This window comes from Plecotus auritus (genome assembly GCF_963455305.1).
Source record: "Plecotus auritus genome assembly, chromosome: 9".
NCBI lineage: Eukaryota > Metazoa > Chordata > Mammalia > Chiroptera > Vespertilionidae > Plecotus > Plecotus auritus.
This window is the reverse complement of record NC_137783.1, coordinates 44,534,070-44,557,071: the sequence shown is the minus strand read 5'-3', so window position 1 is coordinate 44,557,071 and position 23,002 is coordinate 44,534,070. Positions and strand designations below refer to the sequence as shown.

The following is a 23,002-nucleotide window of genomic DNA, read 5'->3' as shown; positions in this document are numbered from 1 at the left end:
ACCAGGGTCCACCGCCATTCCCTACCTGCTCCTTGCTGAGCCAGACATAACATCTGGAGGCTGGAGGGACAGGAAAGGGCAGGGATCGCAGGTGAGTGGAGCACCGAAGCCACAACTCTGACCTGGGAGTTTGCAAGCAACAAACCTGCTCTGTCTGGGAAATAACACTTAGAGCGCCAGGGTGCCCAGACCTGGCAAACTAGATGGTCCATGGACCTTTGGGTTCCTCCGGGGGCTTGGTGGACCTCCTCCCTACCAGGCTCAGGCCCCGCCCTCCCGAGTAGGGGATCTCTCTGGGGGACACCCCCCAGGGTGTGTGTGGGGGGCGTGTATAAGATCTTAAAGCTTGCCCCAGGGAGGTAGGGCGGGGCTGGGCGGCTAGGAAGACCCAGGATATAAGGGCCAGGCTCCGCTTCCCGGCCCGGCCAGCCCACCATGCACGCCCACCGGCTCCCCTTCCTCCTCCTGCACGTCTGGAGGGCCCTGCTCCTGGCCGGCGCCGCCACGGTAGCCTCGGTGCCCCTACATACGCGGGGGCAGCCCTCGTCGCCGTCCCCTCTGGCGTATATGCTGAGCCTGTACCGCGACCCGCCCCAGGCGGACATCATCCGCAGTCTGCAGGCGCAAGGTAGGCTGCCCCACCTCCCGGGAGGAGATTAGGGTGGGGCTGCGGCCGCGAGACGAGGATGCCGCGGTTGGGGACGTCCCCGAGTCGTGGGTCTGGGCCTGGGGGTGTCTCGACGTCTGCAATGGCTGGGGCGCAGGGTTGGTGGGTGGCGGGATTTGGCGCTCGGGATGGGTCCCCCACAGAGACCTCTGGGTCCCGGGTCTTGGTTTATGTGGGTCAAGCTTGGTACCGTAAGTGGGAGCCTGATTGTGCCACTTCTCATCTGTTGTGTTAAATATAATCTCTGGCGCCCCCGTTTGCGCACCTGTCGCAGAGGAATGGAGTATTTCCCTGACAAGTGTGTGATGAGGGCTGGATGACAAAGCACGCGAAAACCGCTTAGCACAAAACCAGGAATAGCCATAAATGGTCGTTAGTTTTGCTGCAGTTATTTTGTCCTGTCGAACTTTTTTCTTTTCGAGAGCGAGGGTGAATAGGTACCGGTCTGGCGTTGAGAGTCTCGGGATGGGAGCAGGCTCCCAAACGGGTCTCAAATACGTAGCATCAGGCATTAGGACCCAGAGGTCTGGGGTTAGAGATGGGACACCCCAAGTCGAGAAGTGAGGCAGGTTTGGGTACTCGAGGCCAGGCTGGGGAGGTGTCCGTATCCCGGGTAACACGGGTTCAGAGCGAAGATTTGGAGCGGGGAGGGGAAGGGGGCAGTCGGTGACTGACCATGGTGACCTGGGAGTTTCTCCCTCCAGGACCGTTCAGCGTGTACTGGGACTGGGCGCGGCGGGGGCGGGGGAGGTGTTGAGCAGAGGGAGCCCTTCCCGCGAGGTCCCCTCACCCCGCGCAATCCACATCCTGGCGCCTGGAGTGTGCGGGGACTCTCGCCGCCCCGCGCCTCCTGCCGCTGGCCCTCCCGCCGCTGGCCGGGGCTAGACGGCCCTCCCGGTGCTGCCGCGAAATCCACATCCGACAATCTGATCTGACTGGCCACCCGCTGGCCTCTTGCGGTCCCTGGCCTGCCCAGTCTCGGGTCAGACAGCTGGTGACCCTCTCCGGAAGGGTCATCTGGGGACCAGCCAGACTAAGGACACCCGGGGAGCAGGACAATTTGAAAGTTACCGAGTGCTCGGCTCCTCCGCCAGGACACTGCGGGGTTTTGGGGGTGGGGCGGGTTGCCCTTTTCCAGTTCCCCTTTTCCCGAAGTTTGGAAGTTTGTTAGTCTGGGAGTCTGGAGAACTGTTTTTGCCCCGCAAACCCCGCTTCCCGATTCCCAATGTGTCCCAGGCAGTTGAGTTGATTTCTCCAGTTTCCTCTTTTGTAAAGCAGGGAGCTGGCTTTCTTTCCGCCTCATTTGTGTGTGTATGGTAAAATATACATAACAAAAATGGACCATCTTACCCACTTTTAAGTGTACAGTGGCATTAAGTACATTCACATTGTTGTGAATCGCTTCACTTTTTAAAGCTGTGAGAACTGCCTGTCTGGAGAGAGACCGAGGAGAAGGGATTGTCCTAAACCCGCCTTTTTCTTTCCTGGGTTTTTTTGTTAGCTACACCAGGATGGCTGAAATGGGCGTCGGTTGGAGTCTTACCAAATAGGCTTTGCATCTTTGTGTCACTGATTTAAAGGAGACAGTGTTTATAAAACTCTTGGCATGAGGGCAGCCCAAATTGCATTTATTACATAAGTGGGAGATAGTGTTTTTTTTTTCTGAGAAAAGCATTCTTAACTTTTTTTCTTTACATTTTATTTGTTTATTTATTGTTAATTGTCACCTCAGAGTATTTTCCCCCTGATTTTTAGCGAGAGTGGAACATCAATGTGAGACACATCGATTGGTTACCTCCACATGCGCCCCAACCAGGGCCGGGATTGAGCCTGCAACCGAGGTACATGCCCTCGACCGCCATCAAACCCTTCAGTCCACAGGCCGGCACTCTATCCACTGAGCCAAACTGGCTAGGGCACATTCTTAGCTTTCATCAGGCATCCACGACCCCCAAAAGATTAGACACCCCTTTCTAAGATGAACCAGAGCCAGGTCTAAGGGAACCTTCCAACGCTGTGTCCCAGGGAGCCCTTGGCTGGCGGTGGGTTGTGGAGTCTCAGGCTCCTCCTGCAGGAAGGAGTAATTTCCTGCCCTCCCTCGGTACACACCACCTATCCCGGTGACAGACGACTTCGTCCCCCAGTCCAGGTCCCTCTCTACCTTCATTTTAACTGTGGACCCGAGCAAAGGTGGTTGATGACAGCCAGTGTCTGTCTATATTGCACTTGGGTGGCTAGATAAAGACTTGACATTAACTCAGTAATCACAACATCCCAGTAGATACTGTCACCACTTCCCTTTTACAAAGAGGGGAAACTGAGGCTCAGAGAAGGCCTCAAATAGTAACCTTCCCAATGTTAAATAGCAAATGGCAGAATTTGAACCATCACTGGAGAAATCAAGGCCCCTGCTCTTAACCACTGAGCTGGAATGCCTCTCCGTAAAAGGCCATTTGTAGATACTTGAGATAATAGTTAACTCCTGGTGCTTGTGGCCTGGAGTTGCTACATGCCCCACCTAGTTCCCAGGTGGTCAGGCGGTGCTCCAATGGGCAGCGGGTAATGTCAGCCTCCTCCCCACACCTCTGAGGAGAGTTGCTAGTCAAGGGCCGGTTATTGCCCCCTGCGGGTGATAATGAGGAGGGAAGTGGGAATAAAGTGAAACGGAGCCACTAGGGGTGGGCTGGGAGAAGCTGCCTGAGGGTGAGCCTTGGAATTGTCCCTTCTAATGCAGGCTGGATTTCCCAGAGAAATTCACTTACTGTCTGACCCAACATACTCTGTGAGACAATAAAAAATAAAAAACAAAACTGTTGCCCTAGCTGGTTTGGCTGAGTGGATAGAGTATCGGCCTGTGGACTAAAGGGTCACTGGTTCAGTTCTGGTCAAGGGCACTTGCCTGGGTTTGTGGGCCGATTCCTAGTTGGGAGCGTACAGGAGGCAGCCAATCAATGATTCTCTCTCATCATTGATGTTTCTAGCTCTCTCTCCCTCTCTCTTCCTCTCTGAAATCAATAAAAATATATTAATAAATTAATTAATAAATAAATAAACTGTTATGTGGTCTGCCCAGAAGGACCTAAATTGGATCACCACTACCTCCCGGATCTATGCACAAAAGGGTTTTTACTTCTAATGAATAACCCTGGACTTCTATTTAGCAATAAACCCTCAAATGTCTTAATTTTCCTGGGTCTGATAATGCAGAGATGGGTAAGGCATTTCTATTGCAAAGAAGAAACTGGGCTGGAAAAAGTTAAAGGTCATTTTTTGGGACCTGAAAATTTATAAACCCATGCCATTCCCAGACATCAGACCAAATTAGTTCAGGACTAAAATAAATGGAATGTGCTTCCCGTTCCTTTTCATCTGCTTTGGGCTTAGTTGTCGTGGGTGGGTGGGATAGGGCTGCGTGTGCTGGCCGTGTCTGCCCTGGACCTGTGGATGAACTGGGGCAGGAGAGAGTGAGTGCCCTGCAGGTAGAGAGGAGAAACCGCTGGGTGGAAAGTGCAAGGTCAGCGCAAAGTCAAGCTTAGAATGCCTTGAGAAGCCTATTTATAAGGTTGCCAAAACTTCCTGAAGTTTCTGCCTCCATCTTGAGGAACTGGCCAGGAAGAGGGCAGCCAGTCTTTGGTTTCTGTTGCCTGTGCCTCCCTGAGAGCTCCGAGCCTTTCCATGATATGCATACCAACCTCGTGGTGCCTGTGCAACAGGCCGCCCTTTCCAACGAGAAAACGGGCCTGGGGAGTGAATTGCTCCAGGGCAGTGGTCGGCAAACTCATTAGTCAACAGAGCCAAATATCAACAGTACAATGATTGAAATTTCTTTTGAGAGCCAAATTTTTTAAACTTAAACTTCTTCTAACGCCACTTCTTCAAAATAGACTCTCCCAGGCTGTGGTATTTTGTGGAAGAGCCACACTCAAGGGGCCAAAGAGCCGCATGTGACTCACAAGCCGCAGTTTGCCGACCACGGCTCCAGGGTCACTGTGTGAGTTGGAAGCCCAGGGTTTAGGTCAGAAAGCTCAGGGTTTAGACCTAAAGCTCAGCCTTAGGTTCTGTGTGTGTGTGTGTGTGTGTGTGTGTGGAGGGGAGTGGAAACTAACTCATCCAATTTTTACCCTTTGTTCTCTGGCTTTGGAGTGTCTTGAGGGGGAGTGGCAGAATAGTAACTTGGAGTTTGGGCTTTTCAGTTAGGCAAACCCAGGTTTATTCTTGGCTCTGCCACTTTCCTAGAATGACACCTTGGGCAGATAATTTAACTTCTCTGAGTCTCAATTTTCCTCGTCTCTAAAATGGGTTCAATAACATGCCCATCTCACGGGGTCAAGGTGAGGATTAAGAGAAGTGATTCGTATGAGGTGAGAGCTTAGACATGAGCTACGGTTATTACACTGACTGAGACTGCAGGAGGTCCCCACTTACGCTGCCTCCTTCCTGTTTTTCCCCACTCAGATGTGGAGGTGGATGGGCAGAACTGGACCTTTGCTTTTGACTTCTCCTTCCTGAGCCAAAAGGAGGACCTGGAGTGGGCTGAGCTCCGGCTGCAGCTGGCCAGCCCAGTGGACCTTTCCCCTGGCGTCCCACTCTCCATCGAGATTTTCCACCAGCCAAAGCTGGAGGCAGATCAGGACCCAGCCGGCTGCCCAGAACGTCTTCAGATGGAACTGTTTACTGTTTCTCTGTCCCAGGTTACCTTTTCTCCTGGCAGCATGGTCCTGGAGGTGACCAGGCCACTCTCCAAGTGGCTAAAGCACCCTGGGAAGCTGGGGGAGCAGAAGTCCAGTTTGGCCAGAGAATGCTGGCCACGGCCTCCTACACTGGCTGTCGCCAATGTGCTCCTCCTGCTCTACTCCAACCTCCCTCCTGAGCAGAGGAGGCTGGGTGGCTCCACCTTGCTGTGGGAAGCTGAGAGCTCCTGGCGGGCCCAGGAGGGACAGCTCTTCCAGGAAAGGGGCAGGAGGCACCCGAGACATCACTTGCCGGACAGAAGCCAACTGTGTCGGAAGGTCAAGTTCCAGGTGGACTTCAACCTGATTGGATGGGGCGCCTGGATCATCTACCCCAAGCAGTACAATGCCTATCGCTGTGAGGGCGAGTGTCCTAACCCTGTGGGGGAGGAGTTCCATCCCACCAACCATGCATACATCCAGGTGTGATGCCAGGGCATGGGGGGAGGAGGGCAGGCAGTCTGTGGGGAAGTGGCTGTACTGCCAGATCTGGGGTACAAGACTCCAACTCTGCTATTAAATGGCTGTGATCATTCATCCCTGCACAGTTATTCAAGTACCTATTGTGTGCCAGGTCCCAAGGATATGGAGAGGACCAACTTCAACATCCTCAGAAAGCCTACATGGATGGAGTCATGCCCCCTTGCATAGCCTTGTACACATTGCTTTCCTAGGACTTTTCCCTTGTCTTTCATAAAATTAGGGGTGGAGGGCACACACTAGAGGGTTTCAACTCCTCCCCAACCCTGACATTCTAGGAAAGGAAGTTCAGAATCTGGGGTTTGGGGATTGAGAGGCCTGGGTTTGATTCCTACTTATTAGCTGTGTAATATTGATCAAGTTGCTTCCTCTCTCTGAGTCTTAGTTTTCCCACCTGTAAAATGGGGATATTTTATAGGGATGTTATAGTGTTAAATGAGATGATATGTATACTGCATGTATAGTAGTTGACAGATAATAGGCATGTTTGATGTTGTGTTATCATTACTAGAAGTCTGTGATTCACTGATGAAAAGGGGGCCACATTTATGGGGCCATGGTTGAGATAATAATATCCCAGCCACTGTAGTTTTGCTACCTAAAATAGGAATTGGGTACCCATTTTGCAGAAGTTAGATAAGGCCATAGGCTACCTATCACCAGTGTCATTAATCAGCCCAAGTTCTAGAAGATGGTAGAAGGAGAGGAGTGGCAGGAGAATGAGATGGAGAAAGAACAGAGACTATCCTTGGCTGGGTTGGAGTGTGGTCCCAGGCACCAAAAGGTTGTGGGTTCAATTTCCGGTCAAGGCACATACCCAGGTTTCGGGTTCCATCCTCCATCAGGGCCACTTCACCTCTCTCTATAAATCAGGAGAGGATTTTAAAAAAGAATAGAGGCTAATATAATGACCCTAACGTTTAAGTAGCCCTGCCCTGCTCTCAAAGGTCATAGTGTGTTTCTATTTATTCCAAGAAGCCTAGACTGAGAATATCTTGCCCTAGAGCAGCGGTCGCCAACCTTTCGGACCTCAAACCACCGGTTGGCAACCGCTGCTCCAAAGGTTTCCTTAAAACAGCGGTCGCCAACCTTTCGGACCTCACGAACTATAATAATAGGAGAACATATAAGTTGGCTACTGTTCTACCCAGATACAGCTTTTAGAATCTTCTGTTTAAAAGATGCTTTAAAAAAGCAGAAGTGATTTTAGAAGTTAGAGTTGATGAGGTATTGGCATGCTGATTCCTTTATGAAAAAAAATTTCTTCTATTTTTGCACCCAGTCAACTGATCTAGACTCTCGGTATCTTTTTCACACTTTACCCAGAAATGACCTATTCTGACCTGAATGTTGAATTGACCCCTCTCCTCCCTTTCAGAGTCTGCTGAAATGGTACCAGCCCCACCGCGTCCCTTCCACCTGCTGTGCCCCAGTGAAGACCAGGCCGTTGAGCATGCTGTATGTGGACAATGGCAGAGTCCTTCTAGACCATCATAAAGACATGATTGTGGAAGAATGTGGGTGCCTTTGAGGTCCCAGAGGGGCGCTGGATTTGCCTGTTCCCCGGAAGGCTGGGAGGATCCTGGAAGACATGACCATCCGATTCGATGCGAAGAAATAAAGGGAAGGCTGCACTGTCCACCAGGTGTGAGGAGGAGGCTGTCCACGCTGCAAACGCAGGCCCTCGAGTCTGGCTAAACAGAGGCCTTCAGGAGAGGGAGGGGGAGCCTGTGAAGCAGCCTTGCTGGGTTTTCTCTTTACTGGACAGACAGTGGCGAGCAAAAGCACTAATGAAGAGACCTTAACTGACTTTTTAAACCTGTGCACTCCTGGAAATGGTATGCAAAAGTTGGGGCATATATGCATTTTTGAGGTGGGACAAGGTTGTCTATAACTTTTATATATTCTTGAAAGTGGTCTTTGCCATCCCCACCCCCAAGATTAAGCATCACTGAGTTAAATTAAAAAGTCAATTGGCTCCGGTTGCCTCAGGCTGGGTGCGGGGCCCACATCTTTCCGGCTGGTCAGTAGCAATCTGTTGGCCTTGTCCAGGCTTCCTGAAGTGGATCTCTGCTAATGAGTTGTACAATCATAAAGCCACTGTATAGTCCTCCTAGGACAGCTGGTGCCTTTGAAGGGAGAGGCAGAACTCGTCCCAGAGAACTGGCCACTTTGGACTACAGCAGCTGGGGCCCTCAGACACCCCCCGAGCCTATTAAAGCTGGTGACAGTTCACCTCCGTCTCTTAATGCATGCTATTAATGAGTCCCTGAGCTTCCTATCCATAGGGGTGAAGGCCCTGCCCAGGGTGGCAGATTTGGGTTATGGTCACAGCTCAGCCACTGAGAAGCTGTGTGACCCTTGTCCCTCACATGAGTAATTCACTACTCAGCCTCATCCTGTGACAGGAAAGCAGGTGGATCCTAATGCATTCCTGTGAAATGTCTGTTGGAAGGCTCAGAAGAGCCACGAGCTGTAAGTTAGGCTTTATCCCATCTCTCTACAAAGCCTGCTAAGCCAGGCCCTGCCATCCCGTTATCTATCCTTTATCAGCTTTTGCTGCCCAGGGTTCTAAGATTGCCTTAATTTCAGGTTTCTCACAGCAGCACAGCAAAAGGAACATAGCTTTCTCGTAGGGAGCTCTCCCACCAGACACAAGTCTTTTTGCCTTCTGGATGAAAAGACCCCAAAGGCAGCAATTCTGCATTTCTCCTATCAGCACTGCCAAAACGGGGGAAATATATATATTTGTTAATCCTCAACCTGGGACATTTTCCCACTGATTTTTTAGAGGAGGAGTGGGAGAGACAGAGAGGGAAACATCAATGTGAGAGACACATCTATCGGTTCCCTCTGGCATGCACCTTGGGGCGGGATCCAACCTGCAACTGAGGTACGTGCCCTTGAACGGGAATTGAACCCACGACCCTTCAGTCCAAGAGCGGATGTTCTATCCACTGAGCCAAACTGGCTAGGATGAGCTATATATTTTTTTGTTTGGCAGGGCAAGGGGCCATTTTGTTGGGAATGTGAGTGCACCGTCAGTCTGTCCCTGCCTCACCAAGAAGCCCAGTCTTTGGGAAGTGATCCCAATCATGTGAGGACCCTTGCTGAGTTTAGACATGCAGCCTTGGTTGAGTCAAGGTAGTAATCCCGGCTCAGGCAGGGTTGGCTAGGCTAGCGCCAGGCCTGGGCCTGAGAAACCTCAATGCCCTGACTCAGCAGCAAAGCTGACCCAGCTGCTCATTTCCTGGGGTGGGAACAGACCTGCCCTACCCACAATTCAGGATCACAATGGGATTCTGCATCTGATTCCTGGGAGGGCCTTGTGAGGTCAGTTTTTGTCCCATTCTCGTTCCTAAATGAGACCCCAGAGAGGCCTAGTGGCCTGACCACACAGTTAGGAGTGGCAGGACCCAGACCTGAGCTCTGGTCTCGAGCCTCAGGGGCACGTCCTTAATAGCATCTAGAGGTCTTTGCTCCCCTAGCTTTGGAACCAGAATTCTACTTCCACTACCAAACTGAATTTCTTGGGAAAGAAAATCCCATCCCAGGAAGTTGGAGCATCTTTACTAAGTAGGTGCCCAATAGTTCTATGGCTGGGGCCACGAAAGCAGGTCAAGCTATTTGTGGCTACAGCTTGTGGGAGCGTCTCCTTAACAGCTCTAACTCAGAAAACAAGCCTCACTGAGGACAAGGCATTGCCTCATATTAAGCAGAAGACGCAGGCACAAACGAGTGAAGCTACCTTCTGCTGACCCCTGCCGAAAGCTCGGTTTGGTGTCAGCAGCAGGGACATCCTGCTGTCTGGCCAGAGGTATTTAGGGCTGAGCCTAGCTACACGGCTCCATGGTTGACCCTGTGTGCTGTGAATGCTTTTAAGTTGGAGGACCTACTACCTCTTGATAACCGAGTCCTGTCCTAACCTGGGGGGCAGGAAGGGGCTTTTATAGAACAGAGGTACCTTACCTTGCTCTGAAGGCAAAGGCCTACTTCTGTTTCTAGAGCAGTGCCAAGTCAGTAGGTGAGTGGAAAATCAGATGCACTATTCTCCTTGGCTGGGGAAGTGGGCAGGCCCGCCAGTAAGTAGGGGTGGAGAAAGGACAAAGAGAAGCAGAAACACAGACGTGATTCACATAGCACCATAGTCAGGAGTTTATCTCCATCTTCTAAAGCCTCTTTTATTAGCAGCAAAACCCTTACTCCTATACCGAGTTGCCTTTGATGTTAATATCCTACTTGCCTTTGGGGCAGAGTAAAGTATGTATGAAAGTGCCTTCACAATTATTTGGCCCCATCTTCCCTTAAAGAGTCTTTAGTCCTGGCCATTCCCAAACTTGCTTACTCGGGAGCCAACTGAGCTGTGCTCGAGTGCTTTACTGAACTCGATGTACAAGGCACTGGGCTAGTGCTTCCTTTCCCACCTTACCTGAGCCTCACAACCACCTAGGAAAGATGACCGTAACCCTACTTTAGAGGAAACCAGGGCTGAGACTCCTATTGGCAGGAATGCGGTCACTATGCAGCAGAGCTGGAATCTGGCCTCTGACTCCACAGCCTGAGCTAACCCTCTAGGCCAGCGGTCGCCAACCTTTCAGACCTCACAAACCACTGGCTGGCGACCGCTGATCTAGGCTGTTCTGATGGGAACACACCTCAAGTCGTTTTAGTCAGCGGACTTTATTGCATCCGAAGCATGAGAGAATACTTGTTCTCAATACTAATATGTGAGCCTCACTGGATTAATAATAGCAAGGAATCCAATGCTATGCAGCACAGCCTGGTCTATTTTAAGACATCAGATATGATGGATTCCTAACAAGTGCTGAGAGGCAGAGGCAGCCCTCATCAGCAAGAGAGCTGTTTGGGCTTCCTCGAGGTTGGCACCTAGTTTTCTTGTACATCCAGCCCCAGCACGTACCCCTTCGCCTCCAAGCGCTGCAGGAAGGGACCCATCACCGCCTTGCACATACAGGGCCAGATGGACAAAGTCAGCGCTCCCTAAGTGGGAGAAGAATGGACACATGAAGTGGCCAACTGCCGTTGCCCATCTCCCTCATCAGCCAAGACTCCCAGAATGTGAAACCAACAGGATTTCACCTGAAAATTTAAAAAATTAAATAGAACACCAAGTTGATATCCAAGATCTTTATTGATTTAACTGTAACAGCAACCATTGGTGAGAATTAATTTTTTTCACTAATTTCCAAACACCTGCTGGTTTGTAAGGACAAAAAAAAAAAAAAAAAAATACCCCAAAAAAACCCAAACCCAAAACAACTGATCATAGAATCACACAGGACTGCCTCAGGACTAGATGGTGCCCTCTGCTATCCATCCATGACAGTGAAATGGATGAGGGTCAGGGTCAGCCACATCAAGGGGGATGAAGGGAAGATCAAAGGAAGGACTGGCAGTCTCTGCTTTTCCATTCAGAATGGATGGAACTGGGCCACTCGTGTCGCTAAAACAGGGAAGGGCATTTTTTAATGTCTAAGATATTTTCAGGATGCTTAAAATGGACACCAAATATGGAGTGTCCACCGGGCTCTCTAAGCCACCTTCTCTAAGGTTTACCCTGGGTAGCATGGGGTCTCCTCACCGAGGTGGAGGGAGATGGGCTCCATCTGCAGGTGAAGGAAAGGCACTGGCTCACAGTACTCAGTGATTTGGACACGCAGCAGGAGCAGGATGGCTCACGCGGACAACTTGCCCCTTACCTCTACAGTGTTCCTCCCCCACTCTCCTGGTTTCAAGTAAAAATTACCCTTGGCTGGGGCTTTGCCTTTTTTTTTTTTTCTTTTTAAAGATTAAGATGGAGAGAAAGGGATGGCGATGAGCAAGTATGGCTATTCTGTGCTAGATTCATGGAATTCTCCAAGTTTGAAGTGTCCAGGAATTCTGGTTTTAAGCACCGACAAGAGTTCCCTTTGCAAATTTCAGCATGGCTAAATGATTATCAAGCATTGCAGCATCTCTCAGCCGGCCTCCCACTCATAGAAAGGTGGCAGAGTTAAGAGTTTAAATACTCCCAAAAATGTATTTTTATCTTCATAATATTTTCCATCAGCATCTACAGTATGGTCTGCCAGGGCTTCAGGCAGAGGTTAGGCAAAGAGAAACCACAGACCATGTGAACAAGACCTTGAAAGACCTCCTAAATCTAACTTTCCCAAAAGGTATCAACTTCCAGAACCAGCACAAAGAAATGTACGTTCCAGAAGCTAAGAAAGGTGACATGAATGATTGTTTGAAAAAATAGGTATGTACCAATCATCCTTAGTCTTCAGTAAAAAATTTCTATGAGCTTGCCTCAAGGAAACTCCAATACTCAACTGGAAAATGATTACTAGAACAGGAAATGCCCCTGGGGTATAAGCATTCTACAGAATTGCCTCCAAATCTGTTTTCATCTTTTATCAAAAGCTGAAAGGTAAAGAACTTTGGGGCAGGGGGGAGTATGTGTGATAACTGCACCCCCTTCTAGTCCAGACAGAAACTGCCCTCCCAAAGAAACAATGCCTTTTTAAAACAAACACTACTCCCCTCCCAGAGGTCACAGGTCAGTGATTGAGTTTCGCAGATTTATCAATAGCTGCCGGTATGCATGTAGTCCAGAAACATGCCAAGAAGGGAAAGTTCTGACCCAAATAAAGGCATTGGGCCTCCTCTTTAAAGAGATATACAAAGGGCTGAGGGCCCTGGCTCAGCAGTTGAGATGCTTGATATCCCATTGAGGAGCCAAGACGGGCGAATAGAACAAGGTTCAGTTTCTGGGATATTACTGCCAAGATGATGAGCCCCTTGCACCAGTGGCCTTGACTCAAAGCATATGCTCAATACATACTGGCGAATGATGGACTGTGGGGATGAAACCCACACAAATCTAGCGGGCTGCATTCTAACGGAAATGTTTGAACTGGGAAGGTAAGTTCTGAGAGTCCCAAAGAGCTGATAAATAAAACACCATCTAGGTTGACTCCACCTTAAAATCAGAAGGAAAAGCGTAATTAATTTGAAGGTGCTTTAAAGACGAGTTCCTTACTTTGGGAAGAAATAGCTGTTTCTTATAGCTGCCTCAGTAGCAATGCTTTTCTTCAAGTCTACACTAAAGCAAGCAGGGCTACAGATAAGAAAATTTTGGTAAGAGGCAGAGTGTATACCCATATGAGAATATGCATCTTCGAGGTGTCTGAAACCTCTAAAAACTTGGTCAGGCATGGGTGCCACAAACATACAGCAGACATTCACTAAGAATGCGTTGAACTGACAAACCTCACCCAAGTTTCTCACAAGAGTGAAGACAAGACTGGTTCTCTAAAAAACCATTTCCATCAAGAGGCCCAGGACTAAGTGGGCACACGAGTTAACCTGTAATACTGAACTAAAGGACAATCAAGCACCGACATTTCTAATTCCCAGATGTTCCCTACTTTGACAAGTAGCTCCTTGGGTGACACCTGAGCCAGGTGTTTCAGCCGGTGCAGCTGAAGACCAGATGTCAAGCATCGACTATGGTGGGCCTGGTTCAGATGCCATCATCTATTTCACCCTGGACCTGAACTCTAAAGCAAGCCAGGCTACAGATAAGAAAATGCTGGTAAGAGGCAGAGTGTAAATCCATACAAGATGAGTTCTTATATTACTTTTCTTCAGCTCAGTAATCCAACAATTACTTCACATTTGCTCTCTTTGCTAGAAAGCCTAACTCCGATTGTCAGCTTTAGTTGATCAGCTACACAGGCCCAATTAATTCCCTTTGTCAATTCCTGGCTAGAGGGGATAGCGAGTAAGTGGTATTGAATTTTAGGGACACCAAGCATAGGACTTGCATTTGGGCTGCTGTTAGCCAGGCAAGTGGATACGGATTATGCTCTCCTGGGAGCGGTCATTTCCTGCCACCCCTCTCAAAACTAGCAGGTAGCTTTCAGGAAATAGTCTGTCTTCTATCCCGGTTTGGTGATAACACATCTCAGAAAACTGTTTTCAGTAGCAACATATCCCTCAATATATCATCTAGTTTAAACCTAACCCCACTCCCCTTGGCCTGGTTTCATCCTGTTAAGGGTAAGGTGATTTAAAGATATACCCACAAATTCTTTGATACTGCTCTGTACAGTAGGGAGGGGTCTAATTCTCCCCTTGAGTGCAGGCTGGGCTTAGTGGCTTGTTTCTAAGGAACAGAATAACAAGTGAAGGTGTGTGCTTTCAGACTGTCATAAAAGGCACTGCAAATTCCTCCTTGTCCCCTCTTCCCCCAGATCACTCACTCGGGGAAGCCAGCTGCCATGGTATGTGGACACGCACAATATTCTACACAGAGACTCACATGTGGAGAAACTGAGGCATCCTGCCAACAACCACAGAGAGAGAGCTCAGAAGTAGATTCTCCAGCCCCAGATGACTGCAGACCCTGCCAACATCTTGAATTGCAACTTTCTAAGACCCCTGTGCCAGAACCATGATGCTAAGCTGTTTCCAAATTCCTAACCTATAGAAACTGACAGATGTTTGCCTTTTTAAGATGTTGAGTTTGGGGGGAGTTACACAGCAATAGATAAGAGAAATGGAAGGACAGAACGCTTGGCTTGGAAGCCTAATACCCAGAAGCCAGTTTCTCTACTCTGTGCTCCTGAGAATGCGAAAAGTATTTAAACAGAATGAGGAAGTGGTGAGCTAAAGAAACCACACTATAAAAGAACGGAGAACCACGAGGATGCATGTCTCCTGCAGGAATTTGGAGAAAGAGGTCATCTGTCATTAAGACAGACTGTCTTCAGAAGTACAGAAGACGGTTTTCTCTTAAAAGAAAAATACAAACGATCACTAAGATTTTAAGAACCGTTTCACTCAAATGGTACCCTAAGGGTGTTCCCTCCCCAAGGAAAAGTCAGGATAGATAGTTCATTCAGGGATTTATCTCTGAGTTTCCTTTCAAACATCCAGAAGTAAACCACCTATTGGATTCTGGCTTGCCCTGAAAATGATTCTGAGGCTTGACACAAAGGTGTCATCTGTTGGAATTTTATCTGTCGCCTTGTGAAATCATCTTTAAAATATCAATAAATGAAGTCAGAGTACTTCTAGTGGCGGTGGACTCCAGGAAAGAAGTTTGCCAAGCAGTAAGGAAGTCCTTGCAGAGGAGGCTAAAGGACTGGGCCGCGGTTGAACTATACCGCGGACACTCCCAGGAATACTAGAAACACGGCTTCTGATTAGGGGGCCACGTGCAGAGCTCCCCAAGTTGTCAGATAAAGGGGAAAATCGTATCTTGATACTACTCAAGCTGGCATGTTTTAATTCCATTCCCACTGCTCAGAGAGACAGCTGAGGTTTCCGTGCAACAATAAAGATCAGGAAGGGGATACTCCTCTGCTCACTGACAGGCCGGCCAGCTGTAGTTGGAGTCGGATTCCACAAGACGCCAAGGCCAGGGTATGAAGAATGAAAGCTTCACTCCTAAAGAATCATGCTCCAGGGACAAAGAGGTCCTAAGCAAGCTTCTTAAGCAAATTACAGGGTAACTTGAGATTTTCCAAGAGAATGTAAAGCGAAATCTGGAGTTTAATTAAAATCCAAACAGGGATACAGTAAACAAACAAACAATACTTTTCTGATCACCAGTTTCTGAGACTGAAAGCATCTCCAAAATTTTGGATGTCCAGCTTATTCCTGAGAGACATCAACCATCACAAAAGGTTTCACTTTTTGAACTATTCACATTTTATAGCAGAAAACAGAACAAAGTTCCTCAGACATCCTCCCTCTTTTGTCTAAGATGTATTTGCACACAGGGTCTTTTCATAGTTCAAAAGAAAAACAAACAGCTTTCTTTCTTAGCCAACTGGCCTATTACTCTCACCCTGGGTTGTGATCTCAATAGATGATTCAGGGCACCAAATCCAACCAGAAATTCCCAGGACATCAGAGGCGACTTGTCTTTCTATGAGGGGACAGAGGCATTAGTCTTTCTAAGGGGGACTGAGTCACTCTCCTGGGATTACTGTGCCAGTCAATAGTCAGGGGGGTGGCTAGAGAGCAGGGGGAATGACAGAGCAAAGGGTAAGGGAAAAGAAGGAGGCTTTTATGAACAACCCACAAGGCAGAATGGTCCAGCTTTACCACCCACCCACTACAAATGCCAAGCATGCACACCCAAAACTAGAAGGAGAAGGAAAGAGCTCATAAGGGACTGCAGGAGACAAAGGATGGTGACATGGAACAGCAGACTCGCCTACAGACATTTCTCACCTTCCTAACACTGGAAGATGTGATTAAAAAGTTGCTGTTCAGAATTTACTGAAAACATATCTAAAAATAGGTCTGTAGTCATCTTAAAAAATAAAAGGTCACTCCTCAGATGAGTGACAGATATTATCAGATACCAACACTTGAGGTATCTTTGATGTATATCTGAAACATGGCCTGGCAGAGAAAAAGGAAGGGGGAGGGGAGAGGGAGAGGGAGGGAGAGAGAGAGAGAGAGAGAGAGAGAGAGAGAGAGAGAGAGAGAGAGAGAGAGAGAGAGAGAGAGGGAAAATTCAGAGTACAAGGGGAAAGCAAGAAAATGGGGAGGAACACATTTTGAAGCCCATGCTTATCTATCTCAGCAGCCAAATAAAGCAGGTCCACAAAGGAAAAACATTTTGTTTTTCTAAGGGCATTCTGGAAGTCATCTTTAAACGAAAAATATAAAAAACTGCAGTCTGCGATAATATTACAATGCTCTTTCGATTAAAAAACAATGACAACTGAGACTAGTTACTGAAATGGGCCAAGGCTCTTCCAAAATCATGCTTAAGTACTATGATCAGGCCTTATTCAAAGTGCTCTATCTCTGAAGTCATTTGGATGCTCAGAGTACAATAGGACTGCAGCAACATGATGCAAGCAGGGAGGAATAGAAGAGGAGGAAAGAACAGCTGGTTACTGATGCCCCCTCTCATGTAGAGAGTTTAAAAATGTTTGCACACATGTGCTAAGTAAAGGAATGGAAAGATAAACTATTATATAAAAGACAGAAGGCATTCCTCCCAGAGGATGGAGGGGAAGCAGACCTCAGAACAGTGCCACAGGTAGTGCTACCAGAGGTGTACAACCTGTGCTGGCCCCAGGGACAAACACCTTAAGGGACAAGAGAGAGCAGCTCTTTTCTTGTTTATTTCCCTCTGGTTTTGAAGACCCCAAACCAGACTCTTGTAGCACTGAACCATGGGTGGAAGACAGGGAGGAGACACAGGATAAGAACATAAACAATGCTGAACCCAGCAAACCTCTGTAACACTTCCCCAGACTTTCCTGGAAGCCGGCAATTGTTGGTAGGTTGATATCTGATTTGGGATTATTATTTTTTTAATTGGAGGGAGGAGGGGTGTATCTCAATACAAAAATGACTAAGGAAGCAAGAATTCAACTGTTTTCCTTTGTGGGCTGCTTAGTTCTACAGAAATACGCCATGGGCCTTCAATCTAATCTAAGTGGGAAGGGGGACAGGAAAACAGGAAGAGGAAATAGTCAGATGAAGCTCATCTTCGCATCATTTGGCACCCAGAGGAAGAGGAGGGGCTCTGCAATGGGGACTGCTGGTACTGCTTCTGTGTTTTCATTGTTGATCCTATTGGCCAAATCAGGTATACACACAGGTATCAGCGTTGCTGCTGTTCTTCTGATCCTTGCAGGACAGTTAGATGTCCATCTCAAACTGAGCATCATCCCCTAGTCAGAATGAAAAAGATGAAAAGTCTTACACAAAAAGGAAAAGTAAAACAGCTTTCATTGTCATTCCCTCTGCACGAGGGTAAAAAATTAATTCAAACTGTCCCATTCTCTGCTGTCTTAAAACAATTGTTCTGCTTTGCTTTGGCTGGTCTTTCTAATCTTGGCAATCAAATCACCAATGGGAAGGAACATTTGCGAAAAGGATGGAAGTGAAAACCTTCCCAGTGTCCCTTTATCCACAGGTTGACCAAACAGGAATTCCTGGGGTGCTTCTTGCCATCTATCACATCAGCACACTCTTCTGGAAGTTCTGAACTTTGGCCCCGCTTTGAATCGACACTTTGTCCATTAAAAACTCATTTGGAATTTGAGCGGGCAGAATGCTGGCTTATGTACAGGGGTCACGGAGTGCAATCTGAGGTGGACATCAGGAGCTGGCTGTTTCCACCTCCCACTTCTGCTTCCAGAGACAGCAAGGACTCATTATGTGTGTATGTAGGGGCTGTTTATTTAAATATTATAGCAGTCCAAGAAGACAGGGAGGAAGAACATATTGCTTTCCCCACAAGCTAGAAATAGGGGCTATTAACCAGTTAACTGCCACAATATTTTGAATTTAACTAAAAAAGGTCCACCACTTGCATCTATAGACGCTTATGGTATACAAATGGCTAAACGGTTTTGTTTTGTGTGTGTTTTCCCTAGTCACATAAAGCCCAAGTTCCCTGATCTTCCTTTTCCTTCTGCATCCACTAGCCCAGTGGTCGGCAAACTCATTAGTCAACAGAGCCAAATATCAACAGTACAACGACTGAAAGCTCTTTTGAGAGCCGAAAACCGACTTCTGCGCATGGGACACGAAGTTTCAATCGCACTGTACGTGCGCGCCCGCACGTGGTATTTTGTGGAAGAGCCACACTCAAAGGGCCAAAGAGCCGCATGTGGCTCGCGAGCCGCGGTTTGCTGACCATTGCACTGGATGAAATTTGATGATTATTTGGAACTTAGGGTTTCCATAACATTTCAATTAACTTTGGTGAGGGTAGTGGGGAGGGAGAACTTAAAGACATATAATTAATTGACCATTAGTTATAATTGAAGCATCAACATTTTCCAACCCACAGCTGACATTCAGATTTCTAGGATCACCTTCTTGGACCCCAATACCAGCATTCTCTTACCAACTGCATGCTTTCTGTCATGATTGTTCAGGTTGTTCAAATTGTTTACTTCTACTTTGGAGTCTTCGATTAAGGTGCCAGGGCTGGTGACTCCTGGGATATTGGGCAGATGGCAGGGTGGGGTCTGAGCCATGGGAGAATTTCGACGATCCAACAGAAACTTTCGATCATAAATGATTCGGGTTCCTGGAAAACATCATTGGACAGAGTTTGAAACAAATTAAGGGGTTATCAACATATAATACTACCCAAGAATTTATTTTAAATCCCATCTAATTCTAACCCTTAAGGATTTTACAATTCAAGCAAAAAGGGTTAGCTCAATCTTCCCAGGTCTCTCTGCTATCTCTCCAACTGGGGAATTTCCCTATTTATCCTTCAAGCTTCAGTTCCAACATCACTTCCTTTACAAAGCTTACAATTTTACCAGTCCATTTATTCATGCATTCATTTCTTTTTTTTTTTTTTTCAAATTTTTATTAAGGTATTATATGTGTACATATCTTACCATTGCCCCTCCCCCACCCCACTCCCATACCTGCCCTCACCCCACAATGTTTTGCATCCGTTGGTCATGCATTCATTTCATTGGTTGCTTCTAGTATGTGCCCTAACTGCAGATTGAACCCGCAACCTTGGCGTATCAGGACGATGCTCTAACCAACTGAGCTACCCAGCCAGGGCCTTTTTTTTTTTAGATATTCTTTCCCCAACATCTTACTCAATACACATGACCTATTACAGAACTCTTGTTTAATCTATTTGCACCTCTCAAGACTGTGAATTCCTTATGCCAGGGCCATGACTTATTTATATCTGACCTAATCATCACGTAGCTCTTCAAAAAAGTTTTGTTTTTTTTAAAATATATTTTATTGATATTTCACAGAGAGGAAGGGAGAGAGATAGAGAGCCAGAAACATTGATGAGAGAGAAACATCGATCAGCTGCCTCCTGCACACCTCCTACTGGGGATGTGCCCGCAACCAAGGTACATGCCCTTGACTGGAATCGAACCCGGGACCCTTCAGTCCGCAGGCCGACGCTCTATCCACTGAGCCAAACTGGTTTCGGCTTCAAAAAAGTTTTAAATAAAGTTATAAAGTATGTGAAAAAATAACCAATAGATAGATGGCCACCTTTAAGTTACAGGCACTGAGACAGACATTTTTTTCAGACAGAACTATAGTACAGAAGCTGAAACCGACAAACCAGTCTGCTTACCAGTAAGTGCTACCAAAATATTTTATAATAGTTCTGAAGAGTGCACTTTACCTGATAAACCTGCTGCTGTCCATTTACAAGTGCCTAATGTTGACCTAATGTAGTGGATGCCTGAGCTCTGCTGCTGATTCTAAGACTACAGCAAGCTCAGGAGGAAAGATGTGGTGACCTTGAGTGAAGTCTGTTGAATGGGTAAGGTGGAAAGGGGAGGGCAGCCCAGCACACTAGCCATCCCTGCCCAAGTAACAAAGGATGTAGTCATGTGGAGGTATCTTGCTCATACTGCGCTTAAACCCAGGGAAGAAAAACCTGCTTTGAAGGTTTAGGCATCCAGTTAAAGGCAATCCTATATAATAAAAGCCTAATATGCAAATTGACCGAACACTAGAATGACTGGTGGAACAACCAGTTGCTATGACACACACTGACCACCAGGGGGCAGACGCTCAACGCAGGAGCTGCCCCCAGCCTGCGGGCCCCAGGCCAGCCAAGCTGGGTGCCAAAGGGGGCCCCCGATTGCCCCGCAAAGGGAGGTGACCTGCGACGGTGGGGGGCAGGGCCGGCAAGCAGGTGGCGCCAGGCCAGCCAAGGCAAGTGCCAGCAGGGGCCCCCCAATCACCCCGCTGGTCGCCCCACAGATCAGCCCTGATTGCTGGCCAGTCCTAGGGACCCCACCCATGCACGAATTTTGTGCATCAGGCCTCTAGTCTATATATATATAAAAGCCTAAGCTACCTTTGTGACCGAACAACCAGTTGACCAGTCGCTATGATGTGCACTGACCACCAGGGGGAGCTCAATGCAGGAGCCGCCCCCCGGTTGTCAGTGCACTCCCACAGCCAACCTCCCACAACCAGCCAATCTCCCCTGGTCCCTACCCACAGCCGGCAAACCTCCTGCAGTCCCTCCCCTCATCCCTCCTGCCCCTTCTGGCAGGCCCCAGCTGGCAGCCAGCAGGCCCTAGCCAGCCCGGTCCTGATCGGGACTGGGCGAGACAGCCCCGATAGGCCCTGATCACTGGCCGGGCCTAGAGACCCCCACCCGTGCATGAATTTCGTGCACCAGGCCTCTAGTATTATATAAAAGTAAAACTATGCAAAGTCACTTAGTTTAAAGAGGTAGAATATAAATACTACAAAAAGCAGAATGTAAATGCTTTTAGATTCCCAAGTAAAAGTAAGAATACTGTCATCCTATCCTATATAATAAAAGCCCAGTGACCAAACAGCAGAACGACCAGAACAACCGGTTGACCAGTCGCTATGACGCGCACTGACCACCAGGGGGAAGACGCCCAATGCAGGAGCTGTCCCCTGGTGGCCAGTGCGCTCCCACAGTGGGAGCGCCACTCGGCTGACCGGGATGAGCGGTGCTCCCACAGCGGGCCAATCCCTGCAGGCTATGTCCCCCATCAATGTATGAATCCATGCACCGGGCCTCTAGTATTATAATAAGGAGAGTCTGATTCAGGCAGATTTCCTCAAATAACATGTGACAAGCTATATCTTGGGAAACGGAAGAACAAATATACAGCTAACCAATCTACTTGAAACATAAGGACGCAAGTGGGAAAAAAGCAAGGTATTTACTGCAAGAGGAATAAAAACTCTGGAGTTTTCCCAGAAAATAAAATAAATAAATATTTAATCTAAATAAGTAATACCAACATTAAATAGTTGGGAAATGAATTACAAACTCAATAATTTCCTTGGGATTAATAGCTGCGGTAGTACCATGACACTGTTATGCCAATGCTAGTAAATAATTTCCTTTTGACTAGATGGAAAAGAGTCAAACTATGTGAGGAAGTGAGTGGCCAATAGAGACTCTACCCTCCACCCCCACTATCCTTGCTTGAACAATCAAATTAAGTACTAAACATACTATCTTCTCAATAATACTACAAATCAGTCACCTTTATAGCTTTCAAACCAACTCCAAAGGATATCAACTTTCTTTTTTATTGTCTAGTTCTGTTGCAACTATACTGCACACACAATCATATTTATAGTTTATAAAAAGTGGAAAAAAAAATATCTGGCTCTCAGCCTCTCCATAATAAACTACTAAGAAAAATACTGTGCCACACTTGGAACCTACTAAGACAGCATTTTGAAGATATCTGTATCAGAATCTTCTAGGATTCTTGTTAAAAAAACATTGCAACTGAATTCGAATCCTTGGGATTAGAATCTGGAAATCTTTTTTTTAAGTTCCCCAATCATTCACGAGTTCATTAAAGTTAAGAACCCAACATCATTCTTCCCCCAAAACCCTGGTAACAGTGCTTTAAGAATAGATGAAATATCAAATAATTAGTAAGAGAGGGAGGGAAGGGACAACAGAGATCATTTTGATGGATGATGCCGAGACTCAGAAAAATGACTTAAACCCATAGAGCTAACCAGAGGCACAATCCGAACTGACCCTATGATCTCCTGACTCCCAGTCCAACTCTGTTTCCAGTCTACCTCACAGGCACTATGATCTTCAAGAGCGGGAGTGAGTTGCCTAAAGTGAAAGGGATGGAAGGGTATTACTTAACATAAATAACAGGCAAACAGCACATGGTATGGCAAGAAGTTTATACCAATCATTTGCCCTAAAGCACTGCTTTTCATGACAGGCTGAGGGGAAGTGGTGGAGGCAGTTTTGTTTTCTAGTTTGGCAAGGCCTGATTACTTATACATTTTATAAATTATTTAATCTTTGTACTTCTTCTAACATGACAGAGAAATGTACCATTTTTAAAATTATGTGAATAGGGCCCGGCCGATGTGGCTCAGTGGTTGAATGTCTACCTACGAACCTGGAGGTCATGGCTCGATTCCTGGTCAGGGCACATGCCCAGGTTTAGGGTTCCATCCTAGATCATACCAAAGGCAGCCAATTGATGTTTTTCTCTATCTCTCCCTCTCCCTTCTTCTTTCTCTAAAATCCATAAAGACTTAAAAAATAAAAATAAGAATTATAGTACAACTCAAAAAGGCATCTGGATATTAT

General features: G+C 47.3%; 2 protein-coding genes across 2 annotated transcripts in view; one reads left to right on the top strand and one right to left on the bottom strand.

Annotated features, from left to right (window-relative positions):
• Positions 1-435: 435 nt before the first annotated feature.
• Positions 436-7,408, top strand: NODAL (nodal growth differentiation factor; the record flags this gene model as incomplete). Its single annotated transcript, XM_080640854.1, has 3 exons — positions 436-628; positions 5,123-5,820; positions 7,256-7,408. The coding sequence occupies 3 exons, from the start codon at positions 436-438 to the stop codon at positions 7,406-7,408; spliced, it is 1,044 nt and encodes a 347-aa protein (XP_080496980.1).
• An 8,016-nt stretch (positions 7,409-15,424) lies between these two features.
• Positions 15,425-23,002, bottom strand: part of EIF4EBP2 (eukaryotic translation initiation factor 4E binding protein 2) — a 28,315-nt gene continuing 20,737 nt past the window's right edge. The window contains exons 2-3 of the mRNA XM_080687522.1: positions 18,776-18,961; positions 15,425-17,591 (exon numbers count right to left, since the gene is read on the bottom strand). Coding sequence (XP_080543648.1) covers positions 17,560-17,591; positions 18,776-18,961 — 218 coding nt within the window. The 3' untranslated portion in view covers positions 15,425-17,559. The remainder of the gene's footprint in view (positions 17,592-18,775; positions 18,962-23,002) is intronic.